Source organism: Macrosteles quadrilineatus, unplaced genomic scaffold (assembly GCF_028750875.1).
Source record: "Macrosteles quadrilineatus isolate MER2022 unplaced genomic scaffold, UCM_ALF_1.0 Scaffold_5__1_contigs__length_97177068, whole genome shotgun sequence".
NCBI lineage: Eukaryota > Metazoa > Arthropoda > Insecta > Hemiptera > Cicadellidae > Macrosteles > Macrosteles quadrilineatus.
Window position 1 is genome coordinate 43,872,510 of NW_026542598.1, and position 27,097 is coordinate 43,899,606.

A 27,097-nucleotide genomic window follows, 5' to 3' on the forward strand; every position below is an offset into this window, starting at 1 on the left:
GACAAGTCGTTCACACCAAGAACAAGGTCGTTCACGCTTACATATATAGCCATATTTCATTTTTGAAATAACTCTAATGGTTATTTTGGATGTCTGTGATAGTAAAACCTTGCACCGTAACCTATTATGGTAGTTGCAAGTAATAACTTTGAAGTTTATGGTAATTAATGGGACTTTTAGAAAGTGTTTCATAATATTACTTTGAAGTTGTCATGATAAATTGCACAATATTCGCTATTTTAAGAAATAATTCAAATTATGTTCAATATATCAGTGGATTAGGTGTTTGTAGTTATATTAAAATTATATTTTGAGGTTATGTTTAAAATTATTGTATTTTATGGCACTCCGAAATAGCGTGAGCGACTTGTACTTTTGAGTGACATGGAGGAACAAAAGTTCTTATTTCCTAAAAACAAAAAAATATTCAGTTCTGCTGCTTTTGCATAGTGATCATAGGATCATTATTCATTGTTTAGGCTAAAAAAGAAAATTTTTTCTTAAAGTTAATTTTAATTTTTTGTCATGGTGGATATTATCCCATTTTGTGAAACCGACCCATTTAGTAAAAAACAATTTCAAAATAAGTAATTTTACTTAAGTTTTCATTAAAGTTGTTAATTGTTTTTGGTTGCTAAATAATTATGCTACAACCCAACTTTTCTTATGCAATATACAAATATTTCTTATGTTTGCAAACTAAAAATGAAAGTAGTTGTTATCATAATAATACTCCTCTTCCTTTCACTTACTCTGCTTCTGCATACGCTTGGTGTTCATGATTTACTCTCTTCTTTGCCTTTCACTACTGTGTGTACTGTGTGTGTAGTATTAAAAAAAAATTAAGTCAGTTACCTAAAAATTTAGAAAATCCCCATTTCAAACCATAGCCAGGTGTGACTTAACTATGCCACACAAAAATTAAACAGTCAACCAGTTTTCTTCTATCAAGTGAGGAATTGTTTCCGATAAACACTGTCTAATTGACCAAAATCTTCTTTTGAAAAAAAAAAAAACAGTTTATGTCTTTGATTACAAACAAATGAGTAGAGGGGGAACCAGTACATCATTGGGAAGGGGTTTTGATACATCAGAAAAAGAGGGGGGAGGGGGAATAAATAACTAACAATGAATTTTACACCATCCTTACACTAACAGCAATTTAACTTAATATTTCTTCCATGCCTCTATTGGTACTAAAGGTAGTTTATTATTGATTATTGAGCTTGTTTTGATTGTTTATTGTCTTTCTATGATATGGTTTCAGTGTAAACAGTTTAATTGTTCTTGATTGTGACTATCAAAACACAGCTGATGTTTTTACCCATCAACATTTCATTCTTGGGTAAAATTCTACAGAACTCCCAACTATCTGAATAAATTGGTACCAAACCACATTCGTTTAACCAAAACTTGGGATAGTTGGATTTATATCGAAATGAGATGATCATGCCAAGCTGTTACTATCGTGATTGCAAAACGCATCTGCGAAGATTTCACAATGGAAAAATTCATGCTTCTTATGTTAGTGTGGAGGACGATTGTAAGTTTCCGTGGCTGCAGATAAAGATGATGTCTACACGAACGCAGGAGACATTCAGGATTTTGTCACAATCATGGCTTCTGCCTTTGAGTCCTTGGAGCTCAGCCTTTCTAAATCATAAAACAATTGCAAAACTATGAAGAGAACTTATTATCTCATAGTGCCCTGGATATTTAAATTACAATCACTTTGGTATTAAACATGTCTTGATCTATTGAATACGTTTCAGCTCGTTAGAACTACTAAGTTTTCAGAAATATTTTAGAATGATTTCAAGAGAAACATATGTTTTGTAGCGTTAAATTTTTCTGTCCTTGGAGCCTAGACATTCTTTCTTGTAAAACAATTTAACAAAACAAGGTTGGCCTCCAAGGACTGTCTTGGAAAACATTTACAAAAACACAAAGACAAATTCTGACTCACAGTGCCCTAGATATTTAAATTACAACCACTTAGGTAAAAGCTAAAGTAAAATTTTCTTTTTGTTGTTGGATCTTCATTTGCTTTTAATATGGTAGCTATTTAATGTTTTTAGAAGAGATTTAACTTAAATTGACTGTTTAGAATATTTTCATTGCTGCATTATTTTTTTCTTTACTTGAAAAATATCCTATTTTATCAAAAATACTTCATGGAAGGACATAAATACAGGGGTGGTTGTAGGATAACCGATCCATTCAGTAATTTGGTTAAACTATACAAAAATGGTATCGGTATCGAGAATAGATTTTTCAGGTATTGATATTGGTATTAAGAATCCATAAATTTTGGCATTGACACGTCATTACTTAAAAATAACTTATTCTTTTTCTTTTCTTTGATTATATGTCGAAGGACAAGTTTTTTCCACCACACATATATTTAGCGCAAACAGTCAGTATATCTAATTTAAAACGGATATACTTTCTTCCGGTTATTTATACCGGAAATCTTTCACGGTTATTTATTGTCTAAATTTAGTATTTTTCTCAGGGCCTTTTTTCGCAGTTTAAGAACTATCTAAATTATATTTGTTCAAAATTTTGTTTGGATGTTTCTCTTTGCATTGCCAGACCGTAGGGCAAATGATTATGTTATTGCACAAAATACCGGGTGTCCATAAAGTATTAACAACATTTGAAATAGTTTTTGTTTGTAGAATTGATGGGATTATACATGTTTTATATATGTTGTTTAACAGCTGATTGTATCAAGTTTTGTTTGTATATGTTGGTAACCCATAATTTCATTGTTGAGTGTCATACCAAACAAAAGTTACAATTCTTGTGTCTGTCGTAAAAATGGCTACTAAGGAAGGATAAGCTCAATGTCTTTTGTAACTTCACGAGTCTAATTCGCCTGTTTACCTTCAAAGACAGATCAGATTGCACTATGGGAGGCAAGCTAGAAGCTATAGATAAATTATTCGTTGATAAATAACTTCAAGAACAATGGAAGTGTTGCGGACCTGCCGCGTTCAGGTAGGCCTACAATTTTAAAAGAAACCGTTGATGTCGTTAGACAATGCTTCAACCGCAGTCCACGTACATCAGTTCGCAAAGCTTCCAGGGAACTTGGTTTACCACGTACCATAAGATTTTGCGTATAAAACTCAAAATAAGCGCATACAAGATTCAACTAGCGCAATTTTTGAAACCCTTACCGAGCTTCTTTTGCTAATGAAATTTTACATCTCATTCATGTAGATAACAACTATCTTAGACATCACACCTTTAGACTTCTTCTTTTGGGGCTTTGTGAAAGACAAGGTTATGCTACATCTGTCTCAGAAATGGGAGTGTTGAAGAACAGGATCAGGGAAGCAAATTCAACAATCACTGGAGAGATGTTGGCAAGTACTTGGGAGGAGATTGTATTTACACTGGAAATTCTACGGGACACAAATGGGTCACATGTGGAAGTGTACTAATGTTATATTAATTGTATATAAAACTTTTTTTCATGCTCTCTCTAAAAAATAAAATCTCACTTTTGTATGTCTAACGGTTTTCATTTTATTACACAACAAAATGTTGTCAGGACTTTATGGACACCCGGTATATTGATTTTAGTGAGTCCCGGTTACAAAATAGTGATATACGTCTTAAATTACATAAGTTAACCCCGAAAACATTTGTTGTATTATACATTGTGTATGATTATCCCATCTGTGAGTTTTGTCTACCTATGAACACTGAACACCCCTGCTATCATCCATATTTAAATTTAAGCCTTCACGACCATACTTTTGGAATTGACAATTGAAAAAGAGAGTTCTTACGGTAATGTCTGCTCGGCGTAGTGAGAAGACAACCCAAGTTTTTTATTTTCTTCTCATACCTATTAATTCTGAGTCAAACTAAAATTGTAGACGCTTATTAAAACTTCTATCTCTTCATTTTTTCCTGTTTAATATGGTTGCTTTGGGTGTATAAACTATGTTACCTTAAATTTTAATTTACTTATTCTTTGTTGTTATACTTTGTTCTGATTTTCGGTCGTCACATATTGTTTTGTAGATCGCAGAGCTATTGCGGCCGCATTGTGCAGGAAGAAAATCGGTATGTTCAAAACTATCTTCGACTAATAATTTAAAAACTAGGTTTTGTGGAGTTTGATAGGCTCAAAACCAAACTTTAAATGGGGGCTTAGAAGGTAAAAAGTTGTATATGATTTGTTTCATTTCAAGCAATAACAAGTAGAAAAACCTCTTGAGTTAATGTTCAAGTATCAACTGTACAAGTAGGAATAACTTTAATATAAAATTTGTTTACTTTTGCTTGGTTGAGGTTTTTGCTTCATAATGCTTTCAAGTCGCCACTTTATCTGTTACTTGTTTGTTTATTAAAATTTATTGCAAACTAGTTTTGTTTTCTTTATATGATGATCTTAAATTAGTGAGTGAACTTATCTGACTTCACTAAACGTTTTTTGCACCACTAACACCATTTGCCTTATAGTTTTTAATCAGTAATGCTTTAGTCTTATGACTTCCTAGTCAGTAACTATTGAAGTATGATGGTTGCTCATTAACTACATTTTTTGGATAATTAAAGCATTAAAATGTGTGGTATAGAGAGTGAACAACAAATTCAGTTATATAGTGGATAAAAAAAATAAAATAAACAACAGTATGATTAGTAATTAACACAAGGTGTATTCAGGGAACTCAATATTTTGAATAATGATCATGCTTAATTGAAAGAAAACGATACTTTACAACTTAAGTCTGAATTGTTGAGAGATCAATTTTAGGTTGAAATAAAAAGTAAAAATTAAATACTTATACTTAGCATTTTTACCACAGGTTTAAATGGCAATGGAGCAAAAATTTATTTTTTAATACATACCATTACTACTAAATGTAAGTTACGTAACTGCTTCGCTCCTCCTTAATGGCTTGAATGTAATGAGAGATAGGCCTACTTATTTAGCGATGGAAATAATACTGCAGGTTTGTAGGTGTGTAATCCTACAATTTAGTAGATTTATCAAATATGAGCATTTTGTAATGGGTCTTAAAGACAATGAATCATTTCATATTAAAAAATTTGCTTGTAAGTATGTCTTGAAAAAACGGTTTTGTGCAAACTTTTGGGTTTTGGGTATCATTTCATTTTGTAATATTTTATCATTTAGCTTGTGATTTTGTCATGCTGAATCCAAAATAAAGTTTATGAAGATTAAATAGTATTACCACCATGCATTGAAATCACAAAGTGTGCATTTGGAAAATAAAAAGTAACAGTCTTGTACATGTGAAAAGAATTGTGAATTTACTAATATGTTTATATAAAACTTAAAAATAGCTGTGAAACAACATTTAGATGCCCACCATAGCTGCTTTTACCAAAAATAAATCTATATGAATTCATACAGTATTTGTGAACAGCCAGTAAATTATAATTCTCCATGACAAGAATTTGTTCTTAAGTTATAAAACTAAGTAAAATAAATTTGACAAATACAGTAGAGTCCCGATAGTCCGAAATGGTTGGGACCGGACCCATTTCGGATGACCAAATATTTCGGATTAAACGGTTTTTAGTTTTAAATTTTTTTTTTATTTAAAGAATTATTTTAATGTTTTTATTTTTTTGTTGTCCAAGGATGCTAGGCCTGAGCCCTGGATTGTTTTTCTCATTATTGTATGCTAGACCTAGGAATTGGAACACGGGGCAAAAATGAAAATTTTTTCTAAAAAAAAGTGTTTTCAAAAATCAAAAAACCTTTTAAGAAAAATCCAAAACTTCTTTTAAAAAATCTAAAAACTTAAAAAAAATCTATAAAAATTTTTATGAAAATTAAAATTAAATAATGATAAAAAAAAATTGGGTTTGGATTATACGGACTTTCGGATTACCTACCGTAGTTCGGATTATCGGGGCTCAACTGTAGTCAATATGTTTAGTTGAGGTTAACTGTTAGGTTTCCATCATCAAAACTCATAATGTTAGATTCTTAGAGTTGCTACAAAAATTGTATGGAAACATTACAAAGTTAATTTAATCATGATTGTTTTTCTTTTTAGAAATGGAAGACGCCATGATACCAGACGAAGGTTCTAAAAACTCTGTAAAGAGAAAAGGAAAAAAGAAAAAGAAAAGAGATTCTGATGATGACGATGACGACGAGGAAAAAAAGCATACTAGAAGAAAGAAGAAATTACTTAAAGGGCTTGAAAATCTGACTCCTAAGAAGAAAGGAGGAAGGCCTAGAAAAATTAAATTAGAAGACGTCAAAGTGGAAGAGGTGAAAAAAGAAATTTCAGACAGTGATAACAATCCCAATGCCAGTGAAAACGAAAGCAAGTTCTTGGATAAAAGCGAAACTGAAGTGAAAAATAATAGTGGAAGTGAAAACGAGAGCAAATACAATGGAAGTGAAAGTGAGGCTAAAACTGATGTTGAAGATATGTTGAACAGTTTTTCACAGACTCCCCAAAAACCAGGGTCTCTTCCTGTACCTGATATTAAGAAACAAGAACAGTTTATGCAACAGTTTGTGAACTTTGTTCATAAAAGGAGGGGAAGACCGCCTGGGTCTAAAAACAAAGTTAAAAAAGTTAAAGAACCAAAAGAAGAAAACAAAGTAAAAGTAAGGCGAAAGAGGAAACCCAAAGAGGTTAAAGGTTCTGACGGTAACGGTGGAACAACAGGAATTTTAATGGTTCCAAATGATCAAAGGGTCAACAACAATCCTGCGATGATGCCCAATGTCGATCATTACCAACACCACAACGATCCACTGAGATTAACAAGTCCAGAAATGGAGACTGAGAAAAAGTACTTCCCTCCCCCTCCAGAACATTCTTATTCATCGTCGTTTCTTTCTCCTGGGCAGCAGCAGTACATGCAACCGCCTCAGCAGTACAGTAACCAGCAATACCAGAGCCAGCCATACCCTCATCAGATGTATCAGCAGCAGACCATGCACATGCAGATGCAACAGAACCCACCTTACATGCAGAATCAGAATATGAACCAATACTCGATGCAAAACCAGATGTACAACCAATCCATGAGATCGCCGGTGTCTAATGCGGGTCATAGTCACAATCAGTATGATCCGATGAGATCACCGGTGTCTAATGCGAGTCAAAGTCACAACCAGTACGATCCAATGAGATCACCGGTGTCCAATGCGGGTCAAAGTCACAACCATTACGATCCAATGAGATCACCGGTGTCCAATGCGGGTCAAAGTCACAACCAGTACGATCCAATGAGATCACCGGTGTCCAATGCGGGCCAAAGTCACAACCAGTACGATCCAATGAGATCACCCAGTCAAAATCAATTGCAGGCTCCTTCCCCAATCAACCAATCGATGATGAGTCGATCTCCAATTCAAAGCATGGTGCAAATGTCTAATTCCATTACACCGTCACCGGTTCAAAATCAGATGCAAAGCCCTTCCCCAACTAATATGCTTTCGCCTAGTCATATGAGTCAAATGAATAGGTCACCGCAGGAAAATCAGTCGTGTCAAATGCAAAATCACCTGATGAATCGTTCACCAATTCAAAACCAACATCCGGTGCAGGGAGATCCGGTAATGAACCGATCTTTGATTCCGACAAACTCAAATCACAACCAGATGCCTCAAACAACTCAGTGTCAACAACCCAATCAGTACCAGACATCACCCGAAGTTCAAGTACAAAGTCCTTCAGCAAACAGCTTGGTCAGTGTCAACCAGAACCACATTACGTACAAGAAGCCGTTATTAGTGACCGTGTCAGGTAGAGTTACACCAGGAAAAGGAAACTCCCCTCTACACTCTCCGGTTGTGATCCGAGCTCTGAATACACCCAACAGTTCCCCTCAGTCAGAGGGCAGTTCTCCTCAGCACTTCCGAGGCAAGCTGCTTACAACGCCGGTGATTAAAACTATCAACATGAGTAGCATCAGCATCGGAGGGAAACCCGTTCAGATGCGCATTCAGAACTCGAATCAACAGCGAGTGATCCGCGTCAAGATGTCGAACAAATCCAACGGTAAAGACAGTGACGAGGGTGAAGTGGCGTCGCCTAACAGGACGTTTACAGACGGATATTACGGGAATCAACATCAAGCTGGGGAGACGGATAGGTTGACGTACAATATGGACCACGCTACGGTGATATCGGAGACGAGTGCCTGTCGCGTGGAGACAGTGGAGCAGTACGATGTGCCGTACCAGTGTCAGCGACTGCCGAAACTGGAGAACCACCAACCTCACTCAGTCAGGAGTGACACCAGCTTTGACAGCTTGCACAACTCTTGGCACAGTGTCCAGAGCTCACCCACCTGTGAGTACAGAGCATGTAAATACACTTAAAACTTATCCAACTTTGCTTCACATGTAAATTAACTTGTACTCATTCAACTTTGCTCAGCATGTAAATAAACTTACAATTTATTTAACTTTGCTTTATTCTTAGTGTGTAGTATGTCAGATTTATTTGTAATTGACTGTGCAGATTGTGAACTTTATTTAAATATCAAGTTGATTTTATTTTATTTAGTACTATTTGTTTATTGCACTGTGAATTTTCTTCAAGTTATTTTATAAATAAATTGAATACTTTAACTTTTACATGCAGTTTTTTTAAAGTGAATTATCAATACAGGGCACACTAAAAAACAGCATATAGCTTCCAACTAACCAAGGTACATGCGTAGTTAAAACTAGAGGTCCCTAGAGTGACTAAACTAAACTAAGCTAGACTTAAAACTAGGGTGAAAACCAGAGGTCCCTATCTCAACCCAATACAAAATGGCGACAGTTTATTGAAAGAAACTAACTTGCTCAATGTCTATTTCCAATCACATGGTTTATAATTAATTAAATCATGTGAATGATTGTTTTATAATAAATCATACAGTTAATAATAAAGTTTAACAACTATTAATCAATTATATTTTCATTCTTTATTTAAAACAGTTTTAGCGAATTTCCCATATAGGGAATAAGCTATTACCGTAGTACTCATGGTAAGACCTGGACGCGGGACCGATTTTTTTTTTTTTTTTTGAGGTCCCTATAGGCCAAAAACACCATCCGTTCAAATTCATATCTATATATCTAATTCTGTAAGCCCAAAATTTTACAATGAAATTGTGAGCTAACGGGAGGCCGTAGAAAGCTGGGAGAGGTCTCATTTTAAAGGTCTGGGCATGAAATTTTGGGGAAAATGATTCATTTTTCATAATCTTGCACCAAAAAGTTGCTACGGAATAAAATAATTCACATTGAAATAGCATGGGAATCTAGGTCATGTCTGCTTTGTTTACTTTTAAACATGTGGTTTAACTTTATTTAAAGCATATGGTATGTAATGTCATTACTTTAATATGTGTAGGATACTATTTATAAAGCTGATATAAACTTTTTCCCAAATTTAAGGGTCTGGAGTTAATGAAGTACGATTGGTTGTGTAGGTATGTCTGAAATAAGTGTAAAGATAGAAGTAATTACTGGAGTAGGCAAAGGGGACATATTTTTCATGCCAAAAATTAAACTAATATCTACAGATCTTCATTATGCCGTTTAAGTTTACAAGGATTCAATGCCCATTGGAAATAGCTTTCACTATTATTATAAATAAAGTGCAAGGCCAAACCTTCACAAAAGTTGGCATTTATTTGAAAAAAACCAGTGTTAACATACACAAATGTTAAACGATAATTCAAGGTAACCCACATGTAATTTGTACAAAATAGTTACTAAAATATACATATAGGGGCTATTGCCCCTACAAGCCACTAGTATATATATATTTATGTATCCGTCAGCACGATAACTCGAGCAAAAATGATCTGATTTTGATGAAATTTGGTACAAACGTGTAAACCTACGTTTATTCGAACGAGTTCGCGATCCAGCATGATCGGACCATGGGAACGGGTGTTTACGGGGGGTTTTATGGGGTAAAAATAGGTTTTTCCCATTTTTGACCCAAAAACCATAAAACTTAGCAATTTATTTCCAAACCATTTTGTAGAGCTTCAAAAAACAAATAATTTAGTATATTGAAGCGTTATTATGCGCCTAATGGTTACGGAGAAAATTCCAAAAAATTGTCAATTTAAAATTCCCATGTTATTCTTATGGAGAATGAGTAAACTGTTGTAGTTTGCTTGTTTATGAACATATTTTGATCAAATTTGGAAAATTTTTTTATTTCTTACTAACTATTAACATAAAAAAAAAACTGTTTTACCCTCCCTGATGCAGCAAACCTAAGTACTTGTTAAACTAATTCTATTTAAATCGGGAATAAATGTTATATTTTCAAGTAGACATTTCAGTGTAAATCCAATCAGTCAAATGGAAATTCGCTTAGTCTGCAGGTTTGCTGCGGCGGGGGTATTTAGTTTTCTGGCATTACATTTAACATTTTTGAGCTGCCTTAATATGCTTCATTTTGTGTTCCCAGGGGAAATTGTGATGCCAATTGCCAACTAAAATAAACACTGTTTTTCTTATGAAGGGATAAACTTTCCTGGTACAACCTGATAAAATGTTAATATTGGGTGTTATAATGTATTTTTATGGGGTCTCTGAGGTTGATGAATATTAAAACTGACGCCATTTTGTATTGGAAAGAGATAGGGGGATAGAAAAAAATAAAAAATCACCGCCATTCTGCAATGAATGGGTTGAGATACAGACCTTTGTTTACCGGCGATATTCTTTTAAACTAATGGCCATTAAAATGATGTGCTACTTGATAGGGGTTACTATTTAAAAGCAAGTTTCCCCCAGCAACCCCTATTTGTGGGTGGGCATGAATTAAAAAATACCCCCAAAAAGTACTTTACATTACCCTAGTAACATGTATCAAAGCTCGTTAGAATATATACGGGAAACCTGGTTTCTCAAGAATGACAAACAATGAACATGTGAATCATAACTTATTGGTTCCAGTTAATCTCTAAATATGTACCAGTAAAAGTCTTCAAATAAAATTGTGTTGGAACCTGAACCTGCATTTTAAATTATTTCAAGTACGGCAGGTAGCAAAAATCACAGTTTCATTTAAAAATTCAATATAAGAAACATTGAAAAGCTTAAACACTTTATCTAAAACTTTTTGATTATTATAAGCATTTTTTGATTATTATTGTAATTGTAATGAGTATGAAGGGAAACCTCTTAGAAAAATTTAACCGCAAGATCCAAGGTGGCTGATGCTATGGTTTTTCTTTCGATTACAGTAGAGAGTCAAAAATCCAAACCAATTGGGACCGTAGGTAGTTCAGATTACCGATTTGTTAGGATTTTCAAACATAGCCTAGAAATGCCTAATAGACACATAATTAGGCATACAGTATTAAAAATACAGTTCTAGGATACAGTGAATGAAATAAAAATAATGATTTTTGTACTTAGATATTTCCGTTATGTAACTGTAATTTGTTTCTTGGAAAAATATGTAGAGCTTATACATTGGAAACCAACAAAACACAAACTGGCTCGGCGGGTTCACTCATTTTCCTGCCAGGCGCTGACTGAAATTGTAAAACATCTGTTGTCTCTGTGCTAATTCAATCTTTTAAAACCCTCAGGAGCGGTTCGGATTTTTTACGTTTCGGATTGTTGACGTTCGGATTTTCGACTCTAATGTAGTTTTATTAGTAGGATCGTATGCATGTTATGGAAGTATAAATACCAAGGAAAAAGAAAACCATAAATTTGTAAAAAATCACCTAACTTTATTCTGAGTTTTTTTACAGATAAAAAGCTGGTGGATGGCAATAGTTTTTGTATTCAAGTTATTCTTCAGAGAGGTTTCTTGAAATTTTGCCGTTCAAAAAGAGTGTAGTCTTTAACAGGATGTGTTACTAGTCATCAGGCTATTTAACTTTGTTTTTACACGTTTTGGTTTTTAGTAGCCTATTAAGTTTCTCACCAAGAACTCAAGAAGAAAATACAAAGCAAACATCTCGTAGGTTATGCTGTCAAAGATCATTTTCTTCACAAGGACATAAAAATACTCCAGTTTTCCACTAAGTTGGCCACTTAGTTTGTATTGGTTACCAAGAAACAAAGCATAATCTGTGAAAATCCTATGGTATTTTGGCTACAGACACTTGAATGGTAGCATAGTAGCCTATATTTCGTACTTAGGGCTGAAAATGAGGTTTTGCCAGTTCGAGATAGTTTTGAAGTTCAAGACGAAGTTGAGAACTTAAAACAATCCAGAGCTGCAAAACCATTTCGGTCCGTGGTACGAACAATATTTTTCACCACACTATACCATATTACCACTATTCACCAGAATAATAATTAACACTTATAGTCAACACAACTATACCTTTAAGATTATGTGAGAAATATTTTGAGGAATCAGCAAAAATAATAATAAAATGTTGCTAGGGAGTGGTGACAATAAAACAAGTTTTAATATGCATTAATATAAGTGAAAATCTGATTTTTGGCCCTAGGGATGTAAAAATCCTGTTCGGCCCTCAAATTATGATGACAGCTGGCATGGACAGCAATACGTAGATTCGGCCTCCAATAAACGTTTGTAAAACAGCTAAAAACATTGTAGTGTGGTGAAAACATATTAATGCTCCCTTACTTGTTGTTATGTTTTTGTCAACTAAACTTTGTAGAAAATTTGCATCTTAGATTGTTTAATGTATAATTTTGCTAGGAGGATAAAAGTAGCAGTGGCACAACAAAATTAAATTGAAGCGGTGTGTACATTTGCAATAACACCTGTATCACACTTGACACTGAATTAATACCATCAGACTGTACTTGGACAAATCACGTATCTTATTAATGTAGTAAAGCTTCTGCTGAAGACTTAACTTCTGCCGAGTTTGTGTCTTGCAAAACCAAACAATTTTAAAAATTGTTATCCGTATCATGTTTCTGTGTGTACAACAAAGTACCTAATAATACTTTTTTTATTTTAACTTTGCGATATTTAGCAGATGCAATAAACACAAATCTTCGTACAGACTGAAGAAGATTCAATTTGGCGCTAATACTATTGGTTTTTTGTTCAGTTTAAAGACCAATCATAGGGAAGTATTTACACAATTTTAATTTTTTCAATATTGTCTTATACAATAATGCAAATTTAAATTTATATTTGAAGAACCGAATTGACGGTTGGTTTGTTAAAAACAGCTGTTAGAAATGGTTTGTTATAATTCAAAGTTCAAACCCATGCAAAAGCTTTCATTCATAGTTTAACAAACTCTGCCTGTTAGGTAGCAGGTTGTTTTTTATTTAACAAATCCCAGATCCTAACTAATGGACTCAGTAAAATCTCATAAATTTCTATCTTATTTAAGACAAAAAAAAATAGTATATTAAACAAATGGAACATTAACCTATTAAATAAATACATATTTGTAAGAAGATACCAAAGACTAACCAACGTGACTGAGACGGTGGCGTTGTCCTGTAATCCAGCTACTTGGAGGTCATACATTTTGGATATTATCTAGGTACGATCTGTAGATGCAATGCTCCCTAGTGTGGATTAATGTCCCACATACATATGGGATTGATTACAAGAAAATAAATTGAGCCTGTCTTCTACACAAATCAAAACAAGAAGCTTCTTGATTACATTTTTAAGACAATTAAAACACATGACCTTAAATTTAACTTATTGAAACAAACCGTTTTTAACCAATGAATAAAAACCATCCTCTCAGCTAATGTTCTTTTAAATAGATTTTGGGGATAAAAAAATTTTTGTTATCGATCAGATTGTTAAATTTCCAATGTTATCCAAATATTTAAATAATTTCCAGGTTCAGATCGATCTCCTCCAACGTTGATGAGAGCAGACCAAGATTGGACTTCTAGTCAAAACTGTAGTGATAATGAACGTAAGTATACAATTTACCGTAGAATCAATTATAGGTCCAGGGGTAGTTTGATTGTACAAATTTTCAAACTTTGAACATCTAAATCAACTTATATTTATGTTAGTGCCTGGACATTTTTCTTGATGTACAATATATAAAAATTTGGTACTTTCCTGTTAAAAACATTCATTATTATCGATGATTTTTTCTTGATATATCGATATTAACAAATTGAAACATATCAGCTGACAACTACGAAAAATATTGTTCAGTATCAACAAACATTAATGAAATGAAACTGTTCTAAAAAAATAACCTAACATAACTAACCAAACTTGCTGTAACATTTAAAAATTCCGTGTTTATAACTTGCCTTTTATATTCAAACCCAAACGAAATTCTTTAAATGGTACAGCAAGTTTGGTTGGTTATGTTAGGTTAGCTTAGAACAGTTTCATTTCTTAATCCATATAATGGGCTAGGTATTTTAGCCTAAACAAGATCAGTTAGTTGTTGTCAATTTGTAATGGATCAGAAAACAAAAACATCGATATATCGAGAAATAAATCATCGATAATAATGAATGTTCCCTTTAACAGGAAAGTACCAAAAATTTGGCAATATTTATCTCCATTCTGTGACAAATTTCTAAGAAAAAAAATCTTAAGCAACTTGATTATTGATTTTATGACTTATTGTAAGCTATAGCATCTTTAATGCCATTATTTCAGTAACAAAATCCAGGGGAAAAATACAACTTAAGAATGTTGAACCATTGACTACTAGATACTAAAGTAGACATTCCATCTATATATGGACAAGCTGTTGCCAATCTTTTATTTAAAAAGAACATAGTTGTGAGAGCCAGTCACAGAATGACTACCCAGCTATCTGTCGGTGGCTCACATCAACTGTGGTGATTTTGATTAATAAACTGACTTAAACTTGGGGATGGATCGTTTAGTTGTATCAATAGTCAAAGGTAGCACATTCATTGAGTGGCTCTCTTGTTTTTAACAAAAAAATTGGTTACAGCTAGTCCGTATTCTGAAGACGGGATGTCTACTTTGTAACAACTAGTCCCGATAACCACTCGATTATTCGGACAAGAATATCTTTAATATTATATTTATGTTTACAGAGTTTCATCTTAAACTGATGAGTGCCAGTAATTGTGACTTAGAGCTGGAACGAACAATCAACCGATACAACAGCCATGCGGCCCCACATTGCTCCCTGTGTGTACTCTTCACTGCGGATAAGGTAGGTTTGCGACCTATCAAAAATTAAATCTTTGATTATCCGATAGTCCATGCTATAATCTTCAAGGATCAGCTGATAAAGACTATTACGTAATGTTTCTGTTCAGCCCATGTTCAGTTTACTGTTCTTATTTGTCTAATTAAAAAAAAAAAAAACTGTTTTAGCTGAATGTATAATCCATTTGTAATATATTTTGTGCTCTCTAAAGGCGGCTCCAGACATGCGTCATTCACCAAACACGAAATATTTCATTTTCGGCAACCTAGTTGCTTTGCTATTCGTTGATTAACGAGGAGACGCTTACACACATGTGTAGTTTTCTGAGCAACTTTTTGTTTCGGTAATAGAAAAAATTTGTACTTTGATCTGTGCAAAAATACCGACAATGAATGGAAAAACATAAGCACAAATGTTTGCTGCTTGACAAATAGACAAACGCCTATCCACACTACTCGCGATTCAGCGAGTCGCTGCTCAGTGCTTGGCGAATGGCGCATGTCTGGAGCCGCCTTACAGTGGACCCTCAATAACAAGTAGCCCTTTATAGCAAGTGTCCTTTTCAAATCACCTAGAGATTACTTTACCCCTAATCACACGTTATTGTAAACCTCGATAAGAAGTCAACCTTGATAACAAATCTTTTAAAGTCCCCATGAGAGTCTTATCAAGGTTCCACTTGAAATTAGCTTAGAATAAATATTCTTCAATTTACGTATGACAATTAATTATTGATGAAACATTTTTTAAATTTTTGCTGTCTTATAAAAAGGTTTGAGTCTCTTGACATTGTTCACTCGACCTTTTGCGCTTTGTGAAACACAAAAGTGAACAAGTACGAATGAAGATTGAACAGTAATGACAATATTCAGAAGCAACACTTAATACAAATTGTTCAAATTACTATTACTGTCTCAATATTTGTTGCATTTAAAAACAGAATTCTTATCCTACTTGTTGATCTGTAACTGTCTTTTCATTCATTTAACATTCATTCTTCATTCTTTTGTTTATTTGCACCCAGAGTTTTTTTATAAATCTAATCTAGTATTTCCATTTAGTACTCCAAATTATTTGCAATATTTTTTACAGTGGGGCGGCAAATTCACAGTTAAAGACTGGACTACTCGAGAATGGAGTCAGGAGTTGCCTTCAGAAAGTCAGGTAGGCTAATTCAATTAATAAATTTGAGTATCTGTGATTGAAATAGGCTTAACTATTTGTGTAATTGACGTAAAATTCTTGTGCTACAGTTCTCTCAGGAGCAGATATTTTCTTACCCTATTCTCTCTCTACTACTTTTTTTCTACAATATTTTACCAGGACATTTATTTCAAAGCAAAAATCTCTTTATCTTTGAAAATTTTGTATTGCTAGCTTAAATAACAAAAATAAAGATTTTTTATTATAAAATAGAATTCTGAGAACTGACTAACAATTTAGAAAAATTCTAAACAAGGAATATATTTTCCCAAAAAATTGTCCAGATCCTTAATAAATAATTAGGTATATGTTTATATTAAAAGTTTAATATTTCTGTTTACATTGCAGGTGATGATGCCCACGTACACTCAGTGCAGTAGACAAGCGCCACACAATGCGCCACTGGTAGTGTGTGCGTCGTGTGCGTTATGTGTGCATACAACCTGCTACGTCACTCCATCACCCATTGGAGACTGGCAGTGTGATAAGTGCAAGGCCAACGAGTCTTTTGCAGTAAGATTCATTTTCATATTGTTTTATCAAGGAAAGTAAGGATGTAGTAAGGATGTAGGTTTTTTTTATACTTTACAAAGCTTACAGGTTCAGATTGCATAAACAATCATTGAAAATGTTGTTAATACCTGCTAAGGTAAATGCCTTGAATTGTATTCAGCAAACTAATAAGTGCTGCAACTAGTGGCTCTACACAATTTAAGGGATTACAAAAACAGGTATATACTTTTTATACAATTTCTAATATTTATGTGATAGCTGTGATAGCATAATGAAAAAAATACATTTTACACGTTTTGTAACGTTTAAATGTAATTTGTCATTTTTATTTAAATCCCCTTCAATTTATTTTACCCCTAATCACATGTTATTGCAATCCTTGATAACAAGATGCATTCAACAATCCCCTTGAGAGTCTTGTTCTTCTACTGTATTTTCAATTAGTTTCTTAAATTAGGGAAAATAGTTACCTGAATCGTTCTTGTGTTCAGAAGGCAGCCTGTTCATTCTTGAGAAAAGTCAGTACCTTCTTGATTGTTCTCAACTCAACCCGACTGAATTAGCTTAGCTCTAATTACTGAACAAAGCTAAACAAGGAATATCACTCACTCTATATTAAACTACTCCTCTAGGCACACTTAGCTTAACATTTTTAACATTGTGCCATTCTCATTGTAAAATATTCAAGTTATTTAAACAGTTTAACCATCTTTGAACGAAAATAGGAAGGTAAAATTACAGTAGAATAACGTTAGAATTTTCCTAATTTGTATTTACACCACTTAGAGGTGCTGCCTGTGTCCCATCCGCGGCGGAGCTTTGCGAAGAACTACAGACTCTCGTTGGGTTCATGTCGTCTGTGCTCTCTTCATGCCAGATGCTAAGTTCCTCAACATCTGCAAGAGTAATAACGGAGACGTCATAGAACTCTCCAACTTTGCCACTTATCATTTGGTGAGTGAATTGATTGGTACAAGTTTTATTATTTCACCAGAACTTAGTTATTTTTTGTCTAACTTTAAGTTAAGATTTATTTTGCATTTTTTTTTACTTTCTAGACTCTCTAATGAGAAAACGTGACAGGTGATTTTTGACCACACGATACTCCAGCCTTTCATATTTAATTTTAAAAGGAGTATACTGTTTACATTTGGTTGAAATACCACTGTATTCATTGTATGGGTATGCACAATTTTTATTTCAGGTTTAGTTTTGCCGACAGTGTCATTTGGAGGCTTCTGATTGACTATAATGGAGGTTTACTAATCGAAAAAATAGTTCTGTTCATAAAATAAAATTATAAATGCCTCAAATTAAATTTTATAATGTTTAAATTTTAAATTATAAAATCAAACTGTCATAACCTAACCAAACTAACCAAACTTGCTGATAATGAAAAAATCAAATGAAGGTTTACTAATTGAAAAAAAGTTCTGTTCATGAAATCTATATCTATAAATGCCTCAAATTCAATTTGAATTTTTTTTAAATTATAAAATTAAACTGTCATAACCTAACTAAACTTGCTGATAATGAAAAAATTGAATGAAGGTTTAGTCGGACAAATAGTTTTGTTCATAAAATAAAACTATAAATGGCCTAAATATAATTTTATAATGTTTTAATTATAAAATTAAACCGTCAAACCCTAACCAAAAAAACCAAACTTGCTGATAATGAAAAAATGTTAACAAAAAGTTAGTGCTAGCAGTGGGATTCGAACCCGGCACCTTCAGATTATCAGCCCGACACGCTATCCAGAAGAGCTCTGGAAGCCAATGTCGTCCTATCGTATCGTTTCGGTAATAATGTTCCCACAGCCAATCAGAAGCCTCCAAATGACACTGTTGGCAAAACTGATCCTGAAATAAAAATACAGCATATAAACCTTATATTTATTATGTTTGGATTGGATGGATAGAAGGCTTACTTTACTAATAAAAATAGTTTAAAGTACAGTACATATAAACAACACATGAAGATGAGGCATAGCATTTTCTGTACTAGTTTCTTCTTCAGTCTTTGTTCTTGTGCTACTTTTCATGAGTAAGGCAAGTCTGCCGTTCTTCCTGTCCACCACACTGACCCAAAGCCATCTTTGCCAAATATTTGATTTTAGTAATAACTAGTTTTCATACCTCATGTCAACGTACCTTTTGCTTACCATATCTCATAAATGAATGTGCTTTTGTTTTGTTTGACACAAAGGTTTTTGGTTAAAATGCAAGAGCAAAACTATTATTTTGTACTTGGCACTGCCACTCACTGTATTTGTATTGCAGTGTGCCGTGTGCCAGATGGGCCAGGTGTACTCCCGGTGTTGTGAAGGCAACTGTGGTGTGTGGTACCATGTACCATGTGCCGTCTACCGTGGTGCCAAGATACGAGTCAACAGCGCCATGGCTGGCAGCCGGTTCCTCATCAACTGCCAGGGGCACAACAGTAATCACAGGCACGACAAGGTAAGGAAATGGACATATAAAAAGGTTAAATTACATGTTGTCACATTACGGTACACGTCCTGACTGGATTATGCACATTTCGGTTCTTCCGCCAACATCAGTTCCTCCTATAAGAACTTATCTTGTCTAAAGAGGTATGAAAAAGGTTCAAAATAAATCACATGGTAAGTAACGTAGAACACTTGTGGCACTTAAACATAGTTTTTTAAATAGGTCTAATTTTTCACGACGCCTGAATGGTCAGAATGGAAATTCCAAGTGTCTCATTGCCCTAGCATAATATTTTACAGTTTTACAGACTCGTCGCATAATCCAACTATGCCATCGCCATACATACTAAGTTACAACTAAGTGGCTTACTTACTAGCTTAGTTACATATTAAGTGACAATTTTATTGCGGTAATATCATGATCATTTCCCAAATATTTAACATCTTTCAAACTCGTGGGGACATCATCACCTTCTGCGATCACAAATACTTTATTGTTGTTATCTTCGTTTAGTGATATGTTTTGAGTGTAAATGGGAAAAACTAATGTTTACCCCCTGAAACCCATTTGCCATAGTCTGATCATGCTGGTTCGCAAACTTGTTGGAATAAATGTAGGTTTACGTGTTTGTAATAGCTTATTCCATAGTAGAAATTAACTTGTAGGTAAATTAGACTGTTCTCAAAACAGTTTGAGTCTACTACCTGCGCCGGGACCGTCCGCATCGTGTGATAGGCCTATCTAAATGTTTCGTTTCGTTTTATTTATTTATTGTGTGCATGTGACAGTAATGTCTTTCTGTGTTTGTACCCTGACAATGCCATATTAATGGTGAAACATGTAGGTTTTTAACCTAACATCAAAACATTGGATTACTTGACGAGGTAATTATACTACAATATTATAGTGTTCTCAAAACTAATTGTAATTTCTAAGCGTTTTATTCATTAAATAACATCTAATTTGAGTAAATAGGTGCAAACACTGAATGATCAACGTATTTAACCCCCCGAGTGTGTTTGTTACAGATGTGTGGTGTAGGTGTGGGACAGTGGGTGTGGGCTCGTCATGAGAATCACCGGTACTACCGTGGCAGAGTGGTCGACGTCGCTCGAACTCTCTTCTACTTGGTATCCTTCCCCGACGGTTCCTTTACAGACAGACTGCATCCATCCCTAGTCATCGTGAGTCACTGTTTTATACCAAGTTTCAACTAATTTGTCAAATACAAATTTTGAATCTGTTGAATTTCAAGCAAAAAAAATTGGATTAGAAATTCCAATCGGCTGGTTTCAAGGGTTGTATCTAGATCATAATTTGTTACAGTGCCGCTTAAGACAAAAATATTGATTTTTAAGTACCAAAACTTAAGTTAGGAAAGTTTTATCACTATTTGTTTTATATAATTCAAATAATTTTGTGATTTTTGTGGAACAGGAATCTTTAGATGTTATTTACAATGAAGGAGTGATAATCAATCACTATGTTACTATGATTTTGAGGTTTAAAAATAAAACATAAGTTTTGTTTAAACTAATTTGTAATTAAGTTAATAATTGTTAAAATTGATTTTGAAGGCATTTTTAATATTTTTTTAAAATTTTATAACACTTGTATTGAAAATTTGGGCCTTGCTATTTTAGTTCAGTTTTGAGGTTTGTAATTCCTAAATTTGACTCCTAGTTTCAACTGTCAGGGTACCTTATTTTTTCTTTTTGCCTTATTGTGGTTTTTTTCATCTTCCTGAAAAATTAGTTGTGTTCTATTCTGAAAGTGAATGTTATTTTGAATAATTTACTCGTACTTTGATAAGACATCCAAAATTTGCTCATTTTATCAATATGTTGTCTGCAGAAGAATCACGAGGGTGGCGAGGAAGACCCTGTTCCAGGAATGCAGATGAGGTTGCGATGGAACGGCCAAGAGTACTATGACGCAGTATACCAGGGCTCCGATACTAGGATTATGTACAGGGTGAGTAAGGGTAAACTTAAGACAATTTAAACCTAAAATACTACATCATTGCTAATTTCAGATTTGTAGACTTTGTGTGGTTTCGACGTAGTGGTTGTGTGATTTTTAAAACCGTAAAAAATAGAGAATTAAGCGAAGAGGCAACCTAAGTATCCTGCCGACGGGGAAGTGGCAAGACTGGAAGGCAATGACCTTGACTAAATCATGTAATGAAGATTTAGGCATTTTTTCAAATACTGCGGGGCTACAATCTTTTGCCAAATTGATATCGTAAAATCCTACATTATTTTCCTAAACATTTTTAAAAGGTCCTAAAAAACTTTAAACATTTTTTTGAGGTTTTTAAATTAGGAAATTTAAACTTAAGCATGTTATCTTGTGTTAAATGAATGAATGAATGAATGATGAATGTTTGAGTTTTTGGTGGATTTGCCCGTTTTAGGTCCCCTTTATTTGAAAAAAGTGGTTTTAGAAGTGATGTTTGTGTGGATATGTAGGCCTACTAAGCTACAGACTACACCTTCAGTCTGATTTTAATGAAATTTAGTATGTGCATACTAATCCATGTTATCTCCAGAAGTTTTTTCTTTTTTCAAAATTTTGTTTTTAATGGTGTTTTTTTTTTCATAAAAACCCATAAAAAACAGAAAAACCAGGCTTAATAAAAACTGGCCTTTACGACTTTGACTAAAATTTGACACAATATGACACAATTTAACTCTGAATACAATGGTATAACCATAACCCCCAATGCTGTAAGAATTGTGGTTCAAAAGTTATTGCAAATTTTGTGATTTTACTTATACCATAGTTACCTCCATCGCCCATGATAAGGGTTGTTGACAAGCTAATGGGAGAATGTATGTGTCGGATTGCTGAAACAGTTTGTTTATAGGTGGAGTTTGACGACCAATCCGTGTTATGTCTGGCCCGAGAAGAGATCTACAGCTTGGACGAAGATCTTCCCAAGAGGCTAAGGATGAGATTGGTTAGTTATTGTTGTTTGTTACTTTCTAGAATTATGTCTCTGCTACTAAACTGCTATCTCGGCTCACCTGATGCTGTTGGATGATAAAATGGCTTCATTTTTAAGTCCTAAATGATAAGTCACCTCAAATAAATGATTGTTATTCTCATCTCTGGATTGTCTAAAACAAATGTAGTAGGGATGGGACGGGTCTTGAGATTTTGGAAATTTTTCTGGAAATTTTAAATCTCGTTCTATGAGACAAGATTCTATTTTGGTCAACATTTTTTCGAGACGAGATTATAAAGAAAAAAACGCCTGCAGAAAGTCAATGCAATACCTGCAAAACAGGAGCGTGTTGATGTTGCATTTCCTTTGCGAAAGCGTTTTTATTTAATTATTAATAATTCTTTACATGGAAATAATGCTTCAATTGTTTTATAATTTTTTTATATAGCAAATGATGAGAAGTTTTGTTAGTGTTTCAAGCAGTGAGACATGTTTTGCCACTGTAAACTTAGCCAAAATGAGTCACTCCAAAATAATTCTAAAAATAACACAACACTGAACAATTTGTACTTTATACTTTACTGGTAAGACTGTTGTTTTAGACTTATAAATTTGGTATTTTTGAAAGTTGAACTATATTCTAACTGATATCTCCATGTTTTGTATGCCGAAGAGTTATTTTTAATAAGTTAGGCCTTATTAATATTTGTTTTTTTTATACTGACGTGTTTTATTATTGTTTTTTAATAAAAGATTTTAATTATTTTTGTATTTAAACAGTCCGTCATAAATCGTTACGTATTTAAAAATGTTGAAGAATCAGGTTAAAATGTGGAACTTGCATTTCCCGTTATGTGTGAGAAAGGAAATCCCATCTAAATCTTGTCTCGAAATTTTATGAGAAATAAAAAATCCTGTCTCGTCTCGTCTCGTCTCAAACTAAAAATCAAATATTGTTCATCCCTAAAATTTGGATTAGATTACTAATTGAAATGGGTATGCAACCGTGGTATTTCAACCCAAATATGAGTGTATAATGGTGTGAGATGATCTGTGTAGCTTTGTCACTGACTAAGGCCAGCTGTTTCATTAGGTAGGGCCATTTATGAAAAGCCCATTTCATTAAGGCTGGGTCCAGTTTCGAAAAACAGCCAAGAGTGTTGCAGTAAAATTTAAATCAGAAGTTGATATATAATAAACCTGTGACATTCTTTGTCTACCTATATAAAAAAGTACCACCCGTTTACACACTAAAGTTTTCTTTATTTATTTTTTCTTAAAAAACTTTCTTAAATAAATCGAGGCTGCCTTTAAAAGCATCCAATGATAACATTTCCCCAAATACTTTTTAAATAGTAAACAAAATGTTCACATAAAGTATTGACAGTTAAACATTTTTCTAACAGTTCTTTTTTGTCATATTTTGAAAATAATTTTAATATTGATCTCCTTCTCAAGTTAAAATAAAAAAAATACAAGTAATTCTGACCTGAGTTGAATTTTGATATATCATTCGCTGCTGCACTAGTGATATGGGGATGTTTTTTTGCAGCTGTACAGATAATAAGGAGAAGGGTGAGTGCATGTAAGCATGCCCTTCCCTCCCCTAGCATGATAAATCTCCAGTCAGTGTTGTATGCATCAGGCAGAAATCTTATTGACATTTTTTTCATCGTAAGACTTGGTTTAGTTTCACAGTTTAAATTAATTATACAAAAATTGTATAAATGATAGCTTATGCTTTGAGTGTTACCTAAAAGTGGTTTTGGGTTGTTCTTAGGTTGGTAGACAGCTCAAAATATGAGTTTTGTGAAGCTTTTCTTTAACATTCCTCAGCAAAAGATTTTGACCGCATTTATCATCATCTGACTTTATGTTTTATATTAATCTTCTTCTTTAGTTTACTAGATAAATAAACTTTTATCAGAAATGGCTTTCTTTATTCAAATGTTTTTGGTAATTCTAAACATTTACTGTCATCTGAATGAATAAAGAATTCAAGAGATTCCACTCAACATTGTCGACTGTAAAATGTAAACTGTAAAATCTGCAGAGGGTAAAAGGTAAAACGACATTTAAATCACGACTTTCTAAAATCTTGTGTTTTATAGATGCGATTGGCCAACGTTAAGAAGACATCGACGAAAGTGAAGGAGATAATTGTTTTACGGAAGACCAAACCTAACAGCCAGCATTCAGCCATCGTAGTAGTCCCCACTCCCAAACCTTGAACCGTCGTCGGCTACGATGATTGTTAGTTACCTAAGTAACTTGTTCTTCCGTCTCACTCACTACTTGTGCAACTATGACTATAGTAACCCACCATGTTAATGTTAGGATTATTTTCAAACTAAATGATTTGCGGTGTAATTAATTGGCCTCTAGTTTTCGCTTGCTGTCACTGATATGCTGCAATTGAAAATTTTTCAACTTTTTAATTTGTTTGAGATTGGAAATATTTTTTAGCAAATGGATTTACTCATGCTGCAAAGCTGTGTGTACGTTTGTTGAGAAGTTTAGCAAATTGTTAGAATAAGGTTTGAAGTTTTTAACTTAACGGTTGAAGTTGATCTGTAAATGTATTTAAAGTATTGCGTGATCCTAGCCATCAAGAATGAATGAATGTATACTTGAAAATTGTAAACCATACACATTTCAACATTGGTACCTGTTAAATTATTTTTTATTAATGCATGATACACACTATTTTGTAGGTTTGGTAATTGTGTTTTTTAACCCTTCCTGGGCAGGCAACAGATAATCCGCTTTTTTGTTGTTAATGAATAGGTGACGGATATATTTGCATAACGTTTCTCAATGTTGCAAACGGGATGTTGATATTTACGTTTCTGTAGACACACTGGTTAGTGTTGGTACATTAGCAGCTGGTTCACACTATTTTCCAGTACAGGGAAGTTATTGCCCGTTTTGTACTAAACACATTTTTTATGCAGATCATTTTCCAGAGCATAAATCTAGTAATTTAACCTATAATGTCCTTTTTTAAATAAAAATAATGTCCAACAAAATATAGTAAAGACTTATTTATTTTTGACCTATTGTAAAATTTTATAGACGGGTGGCAAATATTTCTGCATAATTTTTGTTGTTCCGATTTATTATCGTCTTAAACCACGTGACCACACCCGTCCGGGAAGGGTTAATGTATACTTATCACAAGCAAACACAAATCATTATACATTATTGTCCGTTCTCACCGTTATGAGCCAAAGCAATATTTTAGGTTAGGTATGCTCCTGTACCTATTCTTACATATTTCCTCAAAACTCTTTTAATTGAGTATTTTACTAAAGATTGCTCAATCGCAATGGTTTCAGATTGTACAAAAAGTTTGATTTATTTTTAGTTGATTTTGTATAGTTTTATGCATGAAATTAAATTTATTTTTATATAGCGATTTATGTAAGGAGTTTAATATACCTGACTGACTCAATCATTGTACTATATGGATTATTTTAACTGTACAGAGAATGAAGTGTGTGATATTTAACATTAATTTAAAATACCGTTTTGTTTAGTTATTGTGGAATAATTTATTTGATATTTTTGTGGTGCTAAAAAAACATCACCTTTCGTGAAACAATTTCAGTTTTGTCTATGATCAATTAACTTATTTCCTCAAGTTTTGATGACTATTCGAATCTAACTTGATCATGATTGGTTTTATTAGGAAGGTTTATCGTGTTTATTTAATTGTTTAGGTTTCTTTGTAGAAGTTGTACGAAGATAATTTAGAGGTTCCTTAGTACTTTTTCCTTTTACATTGTATTCCTGTTTACTAACTCATATTTAATTTTTGCCATGTATTGATAACCGTGTAAATAATATCAGACTACTGTATTATCATCTAATGTTTAAGATTCTGCAAAGTAGATTTAATATTTCATATGATCTCTTAAACTCTATATGTTATCAATAGGCACAAAAGATTAGATCATGTTGAGTAATAAAAAATTTTATGTAAGAAATATAAGTCAGGAGTATTATTTGTGTACTAGCAGGTTTCTGTATATGTGTAGGAAATAATAAACTTAAGCTTTTAATTCAAATTGCTTTTTTGTTCTTATTAATTTGTTTGCCTATTTTGAAGCGTTCAGCCTCCTATTCCTCCTTTTCCAATTTCGGGAAATAAAATAAATGGAAAAACATTTAACCATCTCTTTATACAGTGTTTTCTATTTTGTCATATTTTTCAGCTGTGTGGTCAACAGAAAACCATTGTAACCACTTATGTCAAATTTTGACTTAAGGGAGGTTATTATTCATCTACGTATTTTGTATCATCTAACAAAATTAAAATTTATGTCGTTACACATTTATGGCTTCGCACAGCATATGGCTGGGCAGTAGACGTATAACAGTAAACGTTATGGCTCCATTGCGAGCCGAATCTAGTTGCCACAGCAACCAATTGGATTACCGATAACACAGGTATTTTAAACCACTTTTAGTTAAAAAGTAAACCCACCACTGCTGTAGGGCCTAACTTAGAAATATAAGACAAAACAGTACTTGTTCACCAAGCCACAGTTGCTTCGCTCTGCAAACTGCAATAGACATGAGTAGCGGAGATGTATGCAGGTACAGCTCGTGACATTTAAGCACTTGGCCGATCGCTACTAGTATCTAGTTCAAATCATTATGTCCAGTCATATGGGTTGCAGCAACTGTCCTCGCGACCCATATGAAGGCGCTCAAGTACATAAAACAAGGGGAGTCAAAACCGTGAGGCAGTGGAAATGTTTGCAGTGCTTTTCCCTACCTCCACCCTTCTCCCGCCTACACTGCCTGTGCTAGGCCAAGTGCCAGCTTAGATGTCACAAGCTGGGTTGACAAATAGTGTATGCAG

General features: G+C 33.6%; 1 protein-coding gene across 3 annotated transcripts in view; it reads left to right on the forward strand.

Annotated features, from left to right (window-relative positions):
* The window catches only part of LOC128995068 (lysine-specific demethylase 4A-like), a 55,011-nt gene extending 28,728 nt beyond the window's left edge, over nt 1-26,283 (forward strand). Inside the window, exons 10-22 of one of the 3 annotated variants that reach the window (XM_054419948.1) lie at nt 4,042-4,083; nt 6,054-8,315; nt 13,792-13,869; nt 14,990-15,111; nt 16,201-16,272; nt 16,660-16,824; nt 17,611-17,778; nt 19,107-19,286; nt 20,306-20,461; nt 21,132-21,251; nt 22,147-22,239; nt 23,780-23,802; nt 24,339-24,468. In XM_054419948.1, the coding sequence (XP_054275923.1) occupies nt 4,042-4,083; nt 6,054-8,315; nt 13,792-13,869; nt 14,990-15,111; nt 16,201-16,272; nt 16,660-16,824; nt 17,611-17,778; nt 19,107-19,286; nt 20,306-20,461; nt 21,132-21,251; nt 22,147-22,239; nt 23,780-23,791 (3,470 nt within the window). In that variant the 3' untranslated portion in view covers nt 23,792-23,802; nt 24,339-24,468. Of the gene's footprint in view, nt 1-4,041; nt 4,084-6,053; nt 8,316-13,791; nt 13,870-14,989; nt 15,112-16,200; nt 16,273-16,659; nt 16,825-17,610; nt 17,779-19,106; nt 19,287-20,305; nt 20,462-21,131; nt 21,252-22,146; nt 22,240-23,779; nt 23,803-24,338 lie in introns of all 3 variants that reach the window. The other 2 variants (XM_054419946.1, XM_054419947.1) reach the window with 2 other exon arrangements.
* Nucleotides 26,284-27,097: the final 814 nt, after the last annotated feature.